General features: G+C 48.3%; 2 protein-coding genes across 2 annotated transcripts in view; one reads left to right on the top strand and one right to left on the bottom strand.

The window, feature by feature from the left end:
* The window catches only part of LOC128298695 (protein sidekick-1-like), a 54,383-nt gene extending 43,021 nt beyond the window's left edge, over window positions 1–11,362 (bottom strand). The window contains exon 1 of the mRNA XM_053034466.1: window positions 11,131–11,362. Within this exon, the coding sequence (XP_052890426.1) occupies window positions 11,131–11,191 (61 nt within the window). The 5' untranslated portion in view covers window positions 11,192–11,362. The remainder of the gene's footprint in view (window positions 1–11,130) is intronic.
* Window positions 8,663–11,167, top strand: LOC128298694 (putative serine protease K12H4.7). The gene is made up of 7 exons (XM_053034465.1): window positions 8,663–8,890; window positions 8,955–9,136; window positions 9,216–9,451; window positions 9,523–9,939; window positions 10,007–10,139; window positions 10,203–10,372; window positions 10,439–11,167. Exons 1-7 carry the CDS (start codon window positions 8,663–8,665, stop codon window positions 10,543–10,545), a joined length of 1,473 nt encoding a protein of 490 aa, XP_052890425.1. The 3' UTR covers window positions 10,546–11,167.
* Window positions 11,363–16,239: the final 4,877 nt, after the last annotated feature.

Here is a 16,239-nt window from a genome sequence, read left to right as displayed (position 1 = left end):
GGAAAAACGGGAAGCAAAATATGGGTAGTGGTTTATGATATTGTGCCAAAGCAAAATTTGAGTGGTCAAGGGATTTTATTGCCCACCAGCAAAGCGACGTATGTATGTAAAGCAGTGCTCTAGTCCTGTGGGTTTGTGCGCCCGGTCAGATGGTTTGGAATAAAATGACAATTTTACTACTCAACCATACGCAATGCTAGGCACCTTCCCAAGAACCCAACAACCGTTCCTCCGCAGTGTGGTTGAAGTTTACGAGGACGAGCAAAATTAATTTAACCGGCCACTGACACCGGGGGCCGGCCCTGAATTGAAATCGATTTCACCCCACCCCGGTCCACAGCGGCCGATGGTGTTTGATGATGCTCCTGGTAAACTTCGGCCCCCGGGGGTTCGGCAGTTTTGCATTTTACGGCTGGAAGAACGCGCACTCGTTTCCCAATTAGAGCGTGTACCCAGCAGAGGCAAAAAAAGTAATATAGTTTCAAAAAAAAATAGGGACTGTCACCACCCAACACACCGTCGACGATAAAACGTTGACTATTGAGCGTAAAAACGAATGAGCGAACAAATTACAAACTTTACAAGAGTGTTGCAGTGGGCAGGAATAGCAAAAAAAAAAACAAAAACCTGTTAGTATTGCGGGAAAGCGAAACACGAGCCATTGAACCTGAAGGACAAAAATGAACGAAGGCATAGAGGCCATCGGTCAGAACGGGGTAAGGAAGGTTTTGGTAAATTTTCAGCTTTAAGAAGGCGGATTTACGTTGTTTTTTCTGCCCGCTTCTCCGTAGCAAAATGTAAAGAAAAGGAGGATAATCGAGCTTTTTTCTCGTCCATTTTTACCTGTGTCGCTCAAACGAATGGAACCCGCGCAAGGGTGCAGAACGGGTGTGTCGTCTTGCGACTGAACCATTTTTAAACTCAAACCAAACAAAAAAGAAACAGCACGTTGACCCACCCGGACACTCTCGGACAGGATTTGGCATGGCGTTAGCCTTTAGCTTCCAGTTCACACCTGCGCTGACACGTGAAAAACACGAAAGAGGCACGGCAAGAGGGAAAATGCGACACGACACGACCGAAAGGACACACGATTAACGGCACACAGTGGCAAAGGCAAAACGATGGAAAATGAAAAACTTTTCCACCCAACAAAGTCGTGTCCTTTTTTCGGGAGGTGGCAAGCATTTTCCACTCTAGTTTGTATTTGTTTTGTTAGTACCTTTTTAATCATACAGCAACAGTAACAACAAGCGCAACGAGAGAGCAGGGAGCAGAATCAACAATTTTTCGTTTTGAACATTACCGTTCGCTAAGAATCGTTTACAAGGAATTTAAGTTGCTTGTCAGATTGAAGAAAAAGGTGTACAATGGTCTCTAAAGACCCTAACGAGTCCAAGATACCGGAATGGAACCATCCAAATTTGGAGGTTCTTTAGTCTTAGGAGCCTCTAGTGTGTGTGAGTGTCTGGGGTGTTATCAGCTTAGAGAGAGCTGCAAAAGATCTTTCATTTCGAGCTGGTAAACGTGTTTTGAAACTTGCTGTAATTGTTTGATAGATTGTCATTTTAGCTCTGACAACTCTAGCGCAAAGAATAATTAAAGTGACGAGCAATAGTTGCTGTACACGCTGTGAGCAAACGATCCGCTTAAAAATGGGTAAAAAAAAAATGCCCAAAGCCCGCAACAGATTGTTTTCATCAACTTTCGTAAAAAAGCATTGGAGAGAACCCTTACAATACCTGCTACACCAACGGGAGGGTTGTTTGGGTTCGGATGAACGTTTCTAATAGGTTTTGAATTTTGAGAATTTCCCGGAAAAAGGATTTCATGATAGTAGTTGCAAATGTGTAACCACATCAACCGGACTCACTGTAATGCCCGAAGAAATTTGTTTAATTAAATGTTCTTCAAACAGTGACTAGTGTTTAGCTTTCCCCTCAACCCTGGAACCTCCAACGGTCTTTCAGTTTGGCAGCTATGGGTGCCCCTAAATGCAGGCAATGCTGTGCGTGACAGGCGATGGGCCAAATGGGTACCCGTTGCTGGCAACACTGTTCACCGTCATCATGCTGCATGTCGTCACCAAAAAGGTTAGCTTTTTAAATGCTTATATCAGTTCACCCTGCGTCGTTGGTTGTGTAATAAAGTTTAAATACTAAAACCCATTCCGTTGGAACTCTTCATGACCGGGTTCCACTTTGGTGGTTCGTTTGCTTCTGATGCTATGCGAGTTGAAACATTTTTACATCTTCGCTGTAAAATCAGTAACGATAATACTTCAAACTGACTTAATCTCTTTATTAGTTTATCGTGATCTGTGACCCGTTACGGTGTTGTTTTTGTTTGTTTGTTTGTTTGTTTGTTTGTTGGAAAGAAGCAGCACAAGTTCAAAGCGACGAATCTTTCCGTGCATTCATCTTACACGCTATTTATCATTGGTGTTTGTGTTGACGTTGATCGTATCGGAGAACAACTTTCCCCGAGTGCAATCAGATGTGGTACGTATCGCCCCGGACTAAGTCTATTCTGTCGTGCTCTAGCAACCGCTTGTGACTGCCTTGCAAAAAGCGGAGTACTAGCGGTGGTCCCGTTTCTTTCGGTACCAACTTTTATCCTTATAGTGCTGCACTTTCTTTTCCAGCATGGCGAAGAGAATGGTACGCCGTTTTTTTTGTCGTTGTCAGACTGCGATATGCAAAAATGAAAAGCATCCAAACTTTCCCTTACCGCCCATCATGCATTGGCAGGAAAAGCGTTTCCGCGGGGGGGTTGTTCGGGTGCGAGTGCGGACAACGCGGGTGGAAAATGTCTATCAGTCATTGAAATAAGGAGTTTCAAAAATACTGCATCGATACCGAAACATCGTTCGGTCGTTCGGTCGCACACAACAACACACCGACCGGGGACGCTTCTGCTGGCAAGAAACGAACCGAGCGCACAATTCAATTATGCAAGGAAAAGCCAATATCGTTGCATCGGGAAGACGATGGTTGAAGCCGTTGTCGTGCGCGTGGCGGGTTTGGTGATGTTTCTGGCATTTTTCCAGCCAGTGCTGGTATGCGGTACGGTGGCCCCGTTTGGAACGTACCGTCCACTGGTGAAGGACGGTGGGAACGGCAGAAATCAGTCTAATATATTATGTATTCATAAAATTTATCAGTTTACGAAGCGAGTGAGGGAATTGAAATTGCAATTTATTAGTTTATTTAAAAGTTGACGTACTTTATCATCGCCTCTTGAGCAGTGGCCGATACCGTACGACCGATAGGATTGGATCGCAAAGAGTTAACTTTGTAACGCTACCGAAACGGAGCGTACGAGCATACAGACAGCGAATGAACAGCGAAGTCTTGGGCTGGAGGAATCGTCAGGGGACGGTAGCAGAAAATTGGTTATTCATAGAGTGCTTCTTCGTGAAGTGTGCGGCGTGCACCGAGAAGCATAACCATGGGGCTGGGGGGGAAAACCGCTCACTTAAGCCACCGCTCGTGTCCCGTCCGTGGCGGACTGAAAAGGCCTAGCCCACTGCGGAAAAACTGGCCCCTGATTGAGTCGTTTCGGTTTCGGGCCCCGTCTGTTCACGTCCGTCAGTACGCCCGGTCGCGGCCTTGGAATGCCGTTGATGAATAGACGTTATTTGCCGGGTCAATATTGACCTACCGGATTCCATTCTGCACGAACGAGCGCGCGAGAGAGCGGGAAATTTCGAAAAGTGATAGGCTTAAATTGTTGGCGACGGTGGTGGTGGTTTTCTAAAGTAGATTTGAATTTTTATGCTTCTACAGTAAATATTGGATAAAATGGCATCACTTTCTTAAACCCGGCCACCCAACGACTATCAGCGCTAGTGATTAGCATTTGTTTGCAGACTGGTAAAGTTTTCAACGGCCCGGCCGGTCCGGCTAGAACCGCTTGCAGAATGGCTCTTTTTGTGCATGGGACATTCTGGGGCGATAACGACTAAGCCGGGATTTTGATGTTGGTGCCTGTTGGCGCTAGAAGACCATCGTAAAAGGGTTCCACACATTATTGATTAATGGACAGACCATTGATCAGCGGGGCTTCTTTATTCGGACGACATTACTTGCGGCACAAAATGGATGAAATATTTGAACGGCAATCGATGTGGTAAAGCAAATGGGTTGTTAATGGTTGGTATGATAAATGAAACCAAACTATCACGGCGGCAAAATGTTTGGACCGGTGCCGATGATTACGGTAATCACCGGGTTGCCATTGCTGTGTGCAATATCGATGCTTCGATTATCTGATTGTACACACGAACTTGCCACTTCATATGTTAGATTAGATTGTGTTTGCCCATGCTTGAAAGTTTGTGTTTGAAGTGAAACTTCTCGCGCGGTCGTCGCTTTCGCATCGAGCCGGCTCCGGTCTTGTGCGGTGATGATAGTGAGCAATAGCATTTAATCAACCGAGGCCATGTAATTGCCGTGATCAAAGCAATGCAAGTACGGGCGCTCGCCAAGCACTAAGCAAGCACGGGCTAGGAACGTTCGCTTGCGCAAATGCAAATTTCCATGTTTGCAAATATGTACACAAAATTTATCGACGATGTCAATAAACAGCATTTGCAGCAAGTACTTGTTTGCATTGCTTCCCGACGGGGTAGGAAGTGGCGAGATTCTAACCGAAGGAAAGGTGGTCCGCTTTTCGGGGCCGGCTCTTTCGATTTCGACAAAGTTTTACCGCTGCCGGGCGAACGGGCGGTCATCGATCGTTGATGGAGAAAGTCGGATGGATGATGATGCAAACTGTTTGGTTTGCCGCTCCCGAGAAACGTCACCTTTTCCGGGGCGGATCGGCGGCTGAACAGGCACACGATGGGAATTTAAATTTTCACCCACCAGCCCTTGCGCTAAAATTCGATCTCCAGCGATGGTTTGTGGACCGGTGGTCGGTATAAAAGCACCCGCTAAAGGCAAGTAGTTGCTAAACTTCTCTCTCGCTCTCTCTCTCTCTCTCTCTCTCTCTCTCTCTCTCTTACTCTATCTCTAATCCACGATGGATTTCGATGATTCTGCTTGTGTTTTCGAAGCGTGGTCGAAGCGCGCACCCGCTGTACGTTGGCCACCGTCAGCAAAGTTTCGACGGCGACCACATCTATTCTTGAACCTGACATGATTCCTGACGATGTTGGGTCGTTGTTGGTCGTAAAAAGCGGGTGTGCTGAAGTGCTAGTCAGCATGCAATGCGGCGGTTTCCCTGCCGTGGGTAAGAGAGTAACAGTTTCCCGTCAGCTGCAAAACCACCCTCCCGCCCATCGGAAGGGTGGATCAGGGCTGTTGTGTTGTACGCAGCCATCTCAATAGTGGAGCACGCTTAACGAATGCTGAACGAGCCGTGCGTAGATCGTACGTCGCCTCAAATGGAATAAGCAATACTTTCATCCAAATAGCTTCCTTCAAGTAATGGAGACGCCCAGTCGGTTGTGATTCCCATGTCAGCCAAAGACAGACTGACAGGTACTTGAATAATGGAGCAAAGGCTGCCGTAATGTGTGCACAGCCCGAGCGCATCGAGTGTATCGATTGAAAATACACAAATCTTAAACGGCCCAATTTATGATGTTTGTCATGGAGATGGATGGCACGTAATCTCCATGTACATGTAAGCATGAACATGTTTGAGCTTTCCATTGAAGATCGGTTGCGAATGCACGGGTCTCGCTGTGTGGCTGTGTGTTTGTATTTGTTCGTACGCTCGTGAAACATCATACTTAAGCCCGCTGTGCACAGTGGGCGCACAAGGAGGAGGCATCGGTAAACCTCTTACGTACCCAGTTGGGACCCCAGCCCAACCGGCGGACCACGAGGGCCTGTATTCTTTGACAACAAACGAGCTACAACGTGCCCAGCGTCTGCTTACTTAACAACCTTTGATCGGTGAGTGGCAGATTGGTTCGGTCCGGCAGAAAGTGGAAGTGATTACGGGCAGATTATCCTCCAGGAATAACAAAGGAATTCGTTCAATATTTACGCAATGGGTTTAAAAGCGAATTGAAGGAGGGATCATATCATGGCAGACGATGCGGGATTATGTCGCTGGACGCTCTGGATGAGAGCTTAGCTGTTTAGCTAAATTCTAGGGCATGAAACAACATTGAAGCAAAACCCCGATCACAGCTGACGGTGGGGGACAATACTGCACGCGACAATATGTCCACCGTCCGTGTCCTTCTGAAATGGAAGGACAATCTCTGTTCGATTTCCTTGGGAAATGCATCCATATTTTAAATGCCACAGAAAGATTCACCAATCCTGCGCCGTGTGTGTGTGTGTTTCGGTTGTCTTTCCCAAACATTTGTCAACATCTCTTGATGGTCCGGGAGCGTTGTAAGGCAATGATTTCGTTCCCATGGCAGACACATCGTCTCCGTCCTCGTGAACATGTCAATCGTGGTGGGTTGTCGCTTTTTCCTCACATTGCCTGTCCGGGTGGAAGAGTTTCGCCCGGCATCTTGTGGATGTGACGTACACTCGCCGAGCGTAGTACATTTTTAATGCTCGATAGCGTGCCCTGCTCTCAACCATTCCTGCCATCGCCAGGTCCTCTTTGTCATTGTTATCCTTGCGAGGAAGGCTGAAAACCAAAATAAAGATACTCTTGGTCCGTGGCTCCAACTTGCCCCTCCTTACTCCCCGCTTACCGCGTCACTGGCACTTTCAAACCAATGCCAAGTGAATGTCTGCCATCACTTAGCCCCTACACACGCGGCCCTAAACACACACTCGCCCATGCATTGCGCTTGACAAGGGAAACGGGCACTTTTCACGGCACTCACTCGAACGGCACCCAACGAAGCAGGGCCTGGCTCTTCGCTATGTTTTATGCAAAACATTATGTAACGATAACGTTGTTCTTGTGTTTTTCACTTTTCCAACTTCGTTTTGTGCGTGTGTGTTTTTTGCGTTACTCCATGGGAAACCTTACGACGAATGAAGCGTTTCGGGAGGGGTTTTTTTGCCGAGGCAACGGTTTCCCATGACCCTGACATCAAGCGAATACACGTTGCTGCACGCATCATCTTCGGCTTCACGGTTCGAACGCGTTTCAGTGCGCGCATTTTCACGTGAAAAATTCAATCCAAACCCTGCCCGACCTTCTGTCTTCTGCGTGGGTTTCTTGTTTTTCCGCTTTGCAATCCCGAGCATTCGGCAGCGCAACGACATCCAGCGGCCCATCTGCAAATATTCTTTATCCCATTACTAAAACGGTGCGTGGCAGCACAACGAGATCCGCTCAGTGAAGCTTCACAAATGGGGCTTTCCTTTGTGCTGCTTTGAAGGGGGGAGAATGCCACTCTTCGCTGTGGTGCCTTTTCGGTTTCCGTGTCTTATCGTTTGCTCGGCAGGAAAGCTTTCGATGCAAATCAAGCGTTTTGTGTGCCAGCGTTTGCCAGTTTCACCAGAATGCGGAGCGGCATTTGGTGGCAGGAGTAAACGGTTGCGCGGCCTGTTTTGTCGGCTCCTCATTTCGTGGCCGTGTCTTCAGATCGTTAAAGAGATAAGAAAATTAACGAATTAATTCCATAATTAGACTCCAACGGAAGCGGATTTAGGTCCGGTGGCAGCAGCAGTAGCAGCACACTGGGCGGTAATTGGATAGGAGTAACGAGCATTCGACAGCGTCGCTGGTGATGGTTATGCTCGTGCAAGCATAAACGATTTTCCTTCCGAGTGGCTAACCGCCAGTCCGCCGGGTGAGCACGACAATTGGAATGTTTTGTCAAAAGTGGTTGAAACCGCGCCCGTGCCTCGAACGTGTAATTAGTTTTGTTTATGCACTTTTAAACGACCACTTTAAAAGATTTTCTGTGTGTGTGTATATGTCTGAGTGTATGATAAAACAAACACAAACAAACATTCCATTCCAATGTGGTGACGCTTATGCCATTTTTGTTTTTACTGCCGTTGGAGCTAATTGATGATGGCGACCTCACGAATGAGTGCATTAATAGTGATTTCCTCGCTAATATGGTAATTTGAAGAGTAACGCACCAATCCACTACCGGAATTTGCACTATTGCCCGATGGGGCAAGCGTTTTCATTGAATTATAATAATCCTTCAATAGTGGCTCCTGATAAAACGGATGGGAAGTTCGGTGGTATTTGAGTGGTGAATTGTTGAGGGCACTTGGTCGGAATTAATGTTATCAAAACAACTGTTGCGCTGTATTGATCCCATTGAACACTCCACTCTTGATATTGTTCACCGGTAGCGATAAACTCACAATTGCAATCAGCTCGTGGCAATTTATGACGCTGTGTGTTTTCCTATCTTTAACAAAACTCGCTATCTCTGTGCCTATTACGGCCCCCCATCATCGGTCGCTCGATCTCGATTATGATGAATGAAGATGGGACACAAATAAATTCGCCGATTTCCTCCAATACGTGTGTGTTTTCTGTTCGATCAGCGCGATATATGACGCGCCCCATTGGTGCAGTTCAGGTGAAGAATGGGATGGGATTAAATCACTGTGCCAGGGAGTGAAATCCGCAGATAAGATTACAACCGACTAGCAAAGATGGACTTGCGGATGGGCCGCAAACTATAAATACCGCGGCCCAATAGCGTCGCGAATGCGACAAAACGGTTGTCGGTTGTGCGGTTGTGTGTCACAAACGCTGATTCGTGATGAAGTGCGCGCTGGGTTTGGTGTGTCTTTTGGGCGTCCTGGGTGCGTTTGGGCTGGAGCAGCCGAATGCCACCCAGCGGCTGTTCCGTGCCCGAACCGCATTCGAGCGGCTACATCGGGAGCCCCCGATACGCGGTGGTTCGAGGAAGGCTGGCCCAGTGACAACGAAGTACATCATGCAGCGCTTGGATCATTTTGACCCGCAAAATGTCAACACCTGGTCGATGGTGAGTGGCGGGTTGGGTACGCACTGCAGGCGATACGTTTAATCGGGGTTGTGGACTATTCAAGCGTTACATGGAAAACGGTGAACATTATGCACCGGGCGGACCGCTGTTCATCTACGTCGGTGGTGAATGGGAAATTTCCGAGTCGAGCATCTCCCGCGGTCACGTGTACGATATGGCGAGCCAGCTGAAGGGTTACCTGTTCTACACCGAGCATCGTTACTACGGCAAGAGCCATCCCACGGTGTAAGCCATCCACAACACCCCTAACCATTCGAACGGTCACTTATCGGTCGTGGTTTATCTCCGCGTGTTGAATTTTCAGCGACTTACGAACTGATAAACTGAAGTACCTGAACATCGATCAGGCGCTGGCGGATTTAGCCCACTTTGTCGTGCAAATGCGCAAGACCATTCCGGGGGCGGAGAATGCAGGCGTCATCATGATCGGTGGCTCGTACTCCGCCACCATGGTGTCCTGGTTCCGGCAGAAGTATCCTCACCTCGTTAACGGAGCGTGGGCCTCAAGTGCGCCGGTATTTGCCAAGGTGGAATTTACTGGTAATTGACGCATCGAACCAATGGCCAGCTCGATGGATTTATCTTGAATGTGCTTCTGCTTTTCCACCCAGAGTACAAGGAAATTGTGTCGGAAAGTATTCGGTCGGTCGGTGGACGAAACTGTGCCGATCGGATTGAGCGTGCCATCAAACAGACGGAACAACTGTTGGCCAATGGTGAGTATAGCCGCGTCGCCCAGGAGTTTAGGCTGTGCAGCGATGTGGACCTTTCCAAGTCGCTCGATAGCATGAACTTCTTCAGCAGTCTGTCGGACGAGTTCGCCGGTGTGGTACAGTACCACTCGACGGGCGACATTGAGGGTTTGTGCCAGATCGTTGAAGATGCCTCCATTGCGGACGATATGCAGGCGCTGGCTAAGATTGTCACCCAAGGTTTGGCGTCGACCAGCTGTAACAGCTACGGTTACAAGGCTATGATTGATTACTACAAAAATACTGCCTGGGAGCATGGTGCTGCGCAAAGCTCAAGTAGGTACAGCAATGAGAGGGCACCGGTCGACCACCGTCATTCAATTCTCCGCTCTCGTTAACACAGTGCGCCAGTGGATGTACCAGACCTGTGCCGAATACGGCTGGTACCAGATTTCGGGATCACCCAACCAGATCTTCGGTTCCAGCTTCCCGGTCGAGCTGTTCGTAAAGCTGTGCGGCGACATGTATGATGGACAGTAAGTTGTGTGCTTTTTTTTTTTGAGTGTTAATCATTCGCTAATGATCCTTTGAATCGGTAGCTTCGATGAAGGGAGAATGCAAGGCAACGCCGAAAGGACTAACGTCATCTATGGCGGCTGGAATCCGGAAGTGACCAACGTGTTCTTCACCCAGGGACAGCTGGATCCCTGGCGTGCAATGGGAATTCAGGCGGACCTCAACGACCAGTCACCGGGCGTAGTAATTCCGGGTAAGTGAATCGTGCTCGCGTGGTGAAAAGAGAAGGTGAACCAATGCCTTTTCTCTCCAATCGTAGGAGCTGCCCACTGTGCCGATTTGAGCTCCATCTCCGCTGCCGATTCGGCGGAAATGCGGGCCGCCAAGGAGAAAATTCTTGAGCTGGTAAAAAAATGGTTAGCGTAAGGCAGGCCAGCTTGTGCGCCTCCCGCGGTGCGCGATTAATTGTGCGTGAGTGATGGTAAAGCGTATGACAGCGAAAAACACATTAGCGTTTCGAAGAATTTTGATATCACAATTTCGCAGCAAAATGTTCACGAAGCGATGGGTAGATGTCGCGGGAATGAGTGATCTCAAGTGATGAAAATTAAATTTGCATGCAATCCTGTTCGGCTTTCCCGGAGCTATCGCGGGAGCCTGCTCCTAGCGACGCAACGTAACCATGGGATATATAATTGAATTACATCCGTTAAGGCCTACGTTCCGGCAGCAGCAAGTTCGTCAGAATGCTGCTTTGCGCATGAAATTTATTCGAGCGGTTGGGGCGCTCGGGGTCAAAGGTGCGCTCGCAGCATTCCTCCCACGGTCAGGGCAATTCATTAGAGCGGGCTCACGTTTTTGTGTTTTGCTTGGTCCGGGGGACTATTGAGATTTCTGGGGCTCTGTTCCTGCTCACTCCAGCAAATCGATAAAGGAAAAATTATTCAAATCCCGCCCGCCTAGCGGATCCGATTGGAATGATAATTGGGATTCCTCGCTGTACTCACTTACCCGTAGCAATCACGACGAAGTAATAGAAAAATAATCCTAATAATCCTATTCGTGTTTCCATGTTGATTTTTCTATTCGCGGGAATTGCCGCGCTGCAGTTCAGGAAGCAGTTCTGCTGGCTGTTGTGGCTTGGCACACTACGACGGGATGGAAATTGAATAGCCCACCGTCGCGTAATAGCCGACGGGCAGATGGAAAAGTATTTCGTTGCAAAGTGTACTCGATCGGGCCCTCGTCTTGGACTGACCCTGCACGCAAGTGAAACAATGGCCACTTATTCTAACACCATCACTGCACACCACGGGGTTTACACGACGCGCAAGAAATTTCCCTCTGCGTTCAGGCAACTCTTTCGCGTTTACACTTCGGCGTCGGTTACCTCTCGGTTGGTTTTTCTCACACCACAAGCGAGTGTGCTATCGCACCGGTGGTGGATTAATTTATGATACCCACTTCAAAGTGCTGGCCGTATGCCGGGCAGACCGACAGAAACACTACCGCCTGTACCGAGGGTTTGCCCACCGTCAGTCAGCACATTTTAAATTATTCATCAATCACTTCACTGCACTAGCCGCGCACGTTACGCGTATCTCCAGCGCGGGACACATTTCGCACTTTTTGCAGCGCAGCGCACGCACAGTGGATTTCTTTTTCCCCTTCCTCGGACGGTCGGTTTGAGAGCAATTTTTTTTAGCGTTTGCACGGTTGAAAATCAAAGCAGCGGGTCCGGTTCCGAACCCGCCAACGACTAAATGATTCAGCAGTGTTTGGATTTGCAGGGCGAGTGGGTGATCGTCCGTCACACAGTGCAGGGGCGCGCGCGTGTGTTGTCCAAGCGGATAGGCCGCGCTCTACCGTACCGATGGCGGTGCTGATGAAGGGTTTGGTCGTTTGTTTTTAGCCACCCTGACCACCCCACCGGCCGGGCGCTGCGAGAGATGCTTTTCACCAGCACGATCGAGATGCCGCCGCAAGAAGACTGGGACCGTGTCCCGGGCAGAATATGCCATCGTCAGCAGCCTTCATTTGCATACGCGCCCGCATTATTAAATCATTAGTATGTATCGCGTCAAGCGGATCCGGTTGCCCTGCGGATCGGGATGCAGTCAGGGTTGATGTTATGGTTCCATTCTTTCTTTCTTTTTTGCACACTTTTTTTGACGCTATCATACGAGCCAGCTGCTGCAGTGTACGGCAGCGGTTAGCAGGGTCCGTACCGACGGCCTGTCAGTTCATCATCGTCGAGTTGCGGTAGAATGCCTAAGTCTTTTTTTTTTTTATTGCCAACTCGTCCACCCAACTCGTCAACTAAATAACTGTCGCCCGTAAGCCGTAAGCCTAATCCTGTTACGGTGTCGTTGTCTGGCCGTGCGCCACCGTGCTAAGATATAAGCTAAATATAAAAATTAATTTAATCGTTCCCGCTGTTGACACTGGTTCAGCGCGTCGGGGTGTCACACGGCTGGGTTTGGGGAATCAAAACATCCCCCCGAAGAGCGACAAAGTCGTGCAAAGAAAAGCAAAGCAAAAAAAAAGGAAAACGGAACAATTTTCACTTTTCTAACACCTCCCCCTTCTCCTTTCCGCCCTGCAGCGTAAATAAACGCGTGTCAAATTGTCAGATCCTTTTGTCGGCACCCTTTTCACCTTTCCCGATAAATTATTTCCTTCGGTCGGTGTCGCGGTGCGATGCCACCTGAACAACAACAATAACACACCAGACAGGGCAGGTGTGTGGGCGCGATGAAGCACGGCTGGGATGGTTTATTCAACTTAATTACACCGGTTCCCGGTGGATCGTTGCCGAAATGGAAACATTTTACGTTCGCACGGTTTCACGCTGTGTTTCGGGCTGTGGAGGTTTTGCACACCATTTAAGCACTGGGGACAGGCGGTGTCGAACGCGGAACTGCGTTTTTGGTAGCTCTTTCCGTTTGTTTACACCACATTTGCGCTTAATTCTGTTACATTTGCTTGATATTTCATGCATGATTCACACACGCCACGCGGCTCACACTCGCTGTCAATGCTCTGCACCGTTGCACCATTTGCATAATTGCACACGATTGCACATTGCACGAACTGCGGACGTGCGGACCGATTGTCCCGATGGATTATTTCGGTTGGCGATGGTGGTACGCTCGGATTATTCGGATTCCCTTTCTTCGAATTTGGTTTGACTCGCGTGAGAATCTCCACCAAACTGACGTTTCTGGCAAGCGTTCGCCGATGGCGAACACACGCGCGCCTTCCGGCCATTTGTTCGGCAGCACTGCTGGTGCAAGCGAGTGAGTTCCCATCTTCGGGCAGGGCATGCGCACTGGGCCCCCCCGGGTTATGGTGCGAAGACGAATTTTCCTTCCCTTCGCTTGGGCCGAAAGCGAATAGTTGGGGAAAACGGTTCGACCGTGCCGAACCGGTTGTGTTGAACCGGTTCCAAAAGTAGGCCTTTTTAGCCCACAGTACCCATTGGCTAACAAGTTTGCGCGGCTGTGTTTGTTTGCTTTCGCCCACCACTACCACGGCAAAAGTAGCACAAGGATCGACCAGCTGATATAGACTGGTGTTTGGGACGGATTTTTCCACCAATACCAATGCATGCCCGCCAAAAGCAAAAAAAAAGGAAAAGGCCCTCCATCGAACGGGGGCCGCATGGAAATTAGCGGAGAAATAAAATAAACGTGCGGTTCATTAATTTTTGAATGTTGTGTTATAATTTAATGCCTAACAGGTAGACGGTTCTCGCAGCGGTGGTGGTACTTTACCCAGCTGGCGATGGCTTTTGACTTTGCGATGGAGCGTGGGGCAGAATTTATCTGTTGATTTTATTCATCCTTAATCGGTACGCTGAAAAGGATAATGGAAGGAATGTAATAAAGCTGCGCGACGGGAAGAGACCGCACAGACAGCCCCAGTAACTGACAATTTGTGTTTTAGGTAAAACCATATCAGAAGGGATTTGCATGATGAAGTGCTGTGTGTCGGGCACTGATGTTGACGAATGCCGAGATTTGCCCGACATTGGCCCGACTTGAAGAGATTTACCGTGATTGCCGGTTAGACAGGATGCAGTCAACATGACCACAGTAATGAAACGAACGCGTCAGCTGACAGCTGCCCCGTAGCCGGACGCGTTCGAGGCTGAGCACTTCCTTCCTTTCGCTGTCGATCCAGGCTCAAATTTCGGTTCCACGCGGTGAAGAGAAAAAAAAAATACAGCCTCCGGTGCTCTCAAACCATCACCATCACTACCATATGCGGACACACCCCGCATGTGGTTGAATTGGACCGTCGGTTTGAAAGGACATCCTACGGCCAGGGGGAAGGCAAACACAATTGAGCAATGATGTCGAGTTCGTGCTTGAGAGCGTGGCTGCTGCTGGACGATGCGATGTTGTGTAACAAAATGTGAAGTGTGCCTCAGTTAATGGTGCTTCTCGGAAGGCTGAACATAGATTAATGATAAGCTGCCCCGGTAAGTGGCAACGAAGTAGCAAAATCTGCCCTGTCGGACTATTTACGGTCTGGTTTCCTATTTATTGCTCATCATCAAATGTGATAAAGTCAAAATTAAGATTTTTAGCCCCGGAACGGGGGGAGGGTTTTAGATTGTCATCATGGTACGGATTGTCATTTTCCGTACTAGACATTCAGGGTAAACGTTCTGCCGACGTACCTCGGGTGATTCGAATTTGTTTTGTGGCGTATCTTACTTTTGCTGCTCGCTAATTGAATTCGATACGATGAGCGATGCGGCCGCTGGACGGATATTACTTACATCGCCCTCACCATCACCACCGCCTGCCTCCCAGTCAAACACTCTAGCAAAAAGCGAGTGCTGTAAGCAACAATTTAAGCCTTTTCCCAATGCGATAACGAAAAGGGTAGTCAACCAATCAAGGAAAAAAGGGGTCTCACTACACAGACACACACACACCGGTTTTTTTTTCTCTATCGCACAAATTATCGCAACTTTAGCGTCCACTTTGCCCCAAAATTTGGTTCCGGAGAATTCTGCTCTTAAAAAAAGATTTCCCCCCGCCGGGTGGTTTCCCCGACCACCACCCCCTCCTGCGACGGAGGGATACATGTCTGAAAGGGAAAGGAGATATTTTCCCTTTTTTTTTGCTCTCCAGACGCTTTACAACGTTTTCACTTTAATCTTCCGATGCTTCCGATCCGAAGCCGGCAACCGATTGGTCCGGGTTTGGGTGAAGAAATGCGTGTTGAAAATGCTTTACCCTGCCCCGGTAATGAGCATCCTTTGAGGGCATCCCCTGCCACGACTGCATGATACTTGCCCTTATCAGTTGAACTTACCCCATAGAACGAAAGCGGAAGCGGTTAGGGATGGTTCGTCTTTTTTTTGTCGTTGCTTTTCCCCGTTCTGCCACAATCGTACGGTTCGCAAAACTTTAGCTCTCACGGGACGAGGGTCGCATTGGTGTGCGAAAGAAGCGAGAAATACAACGCAACAAACAAAAAAAAAACGAACCAAAACGCTAGCACGAAACATCATTTTTCCTCTGATCGGATTGAAGGCTGAAGAAAATTTGAGCATTCGGATGGGAATAAATGCTTTCCCAGCGCGGAAACGAAGGGGCAGACAAACATTACCATCCCCAAACTACTCACTGGTTACATTCAAATGCTCTCACAAATGAAGGGAACCATTTGGTTGGCGTTGGTTCTTCAATTTATATTTTTTTGCGGGACGGATGGCGTTGAAAAGATTTGCGCATCAAACTTCTCGATGCCTTTCATTTTTTCTCTCCCTTGTCCGTGACGGTTTCGCATGTTCTGTTATCTTTGAAATTTGATCAAGATGCTCACTGGAACGCAGTGGGCCATGGTTGTTGCCTGCTACTACTACTACTACTACTACTACTACTACTACTAGTACTGCTGGGTCTGAAGAGATAAAGTTTTCTATTTCATTTTAATTCGTTTGTACACCGCGCAAAGAAGAGTTTTTTTTCCCCGAAAGCAATATTTTTGCCTCCATCAAATTGATATGGAGAAAATGGCGGATAAAAAGGTTTCGTTGTTAATCATATTTTATGCCCTGTTAAAGGCATAAGTGTATGTGTCAAATGAAGAAAAAGGCTT

The sequence above is a fragment of the Anopheles moucheti genome, chromosome 2 (genome assembly GCF_943734755.1).
Source record: "Anopheles moucheti chromosome 2, idAnoMoucSN_F20_07, whole genome shotgun sequence".
Classification (NCBI taxonomy): domain Eukaryota; kingdom Metazoa; phylum Arthropoda; class Insecta; order Diptera; family Culicidae; genus Anopheles; species Anopheles moucheti.
This window is presented reverse-complemented; position numbering and strand designations above follow the sequence as displayed.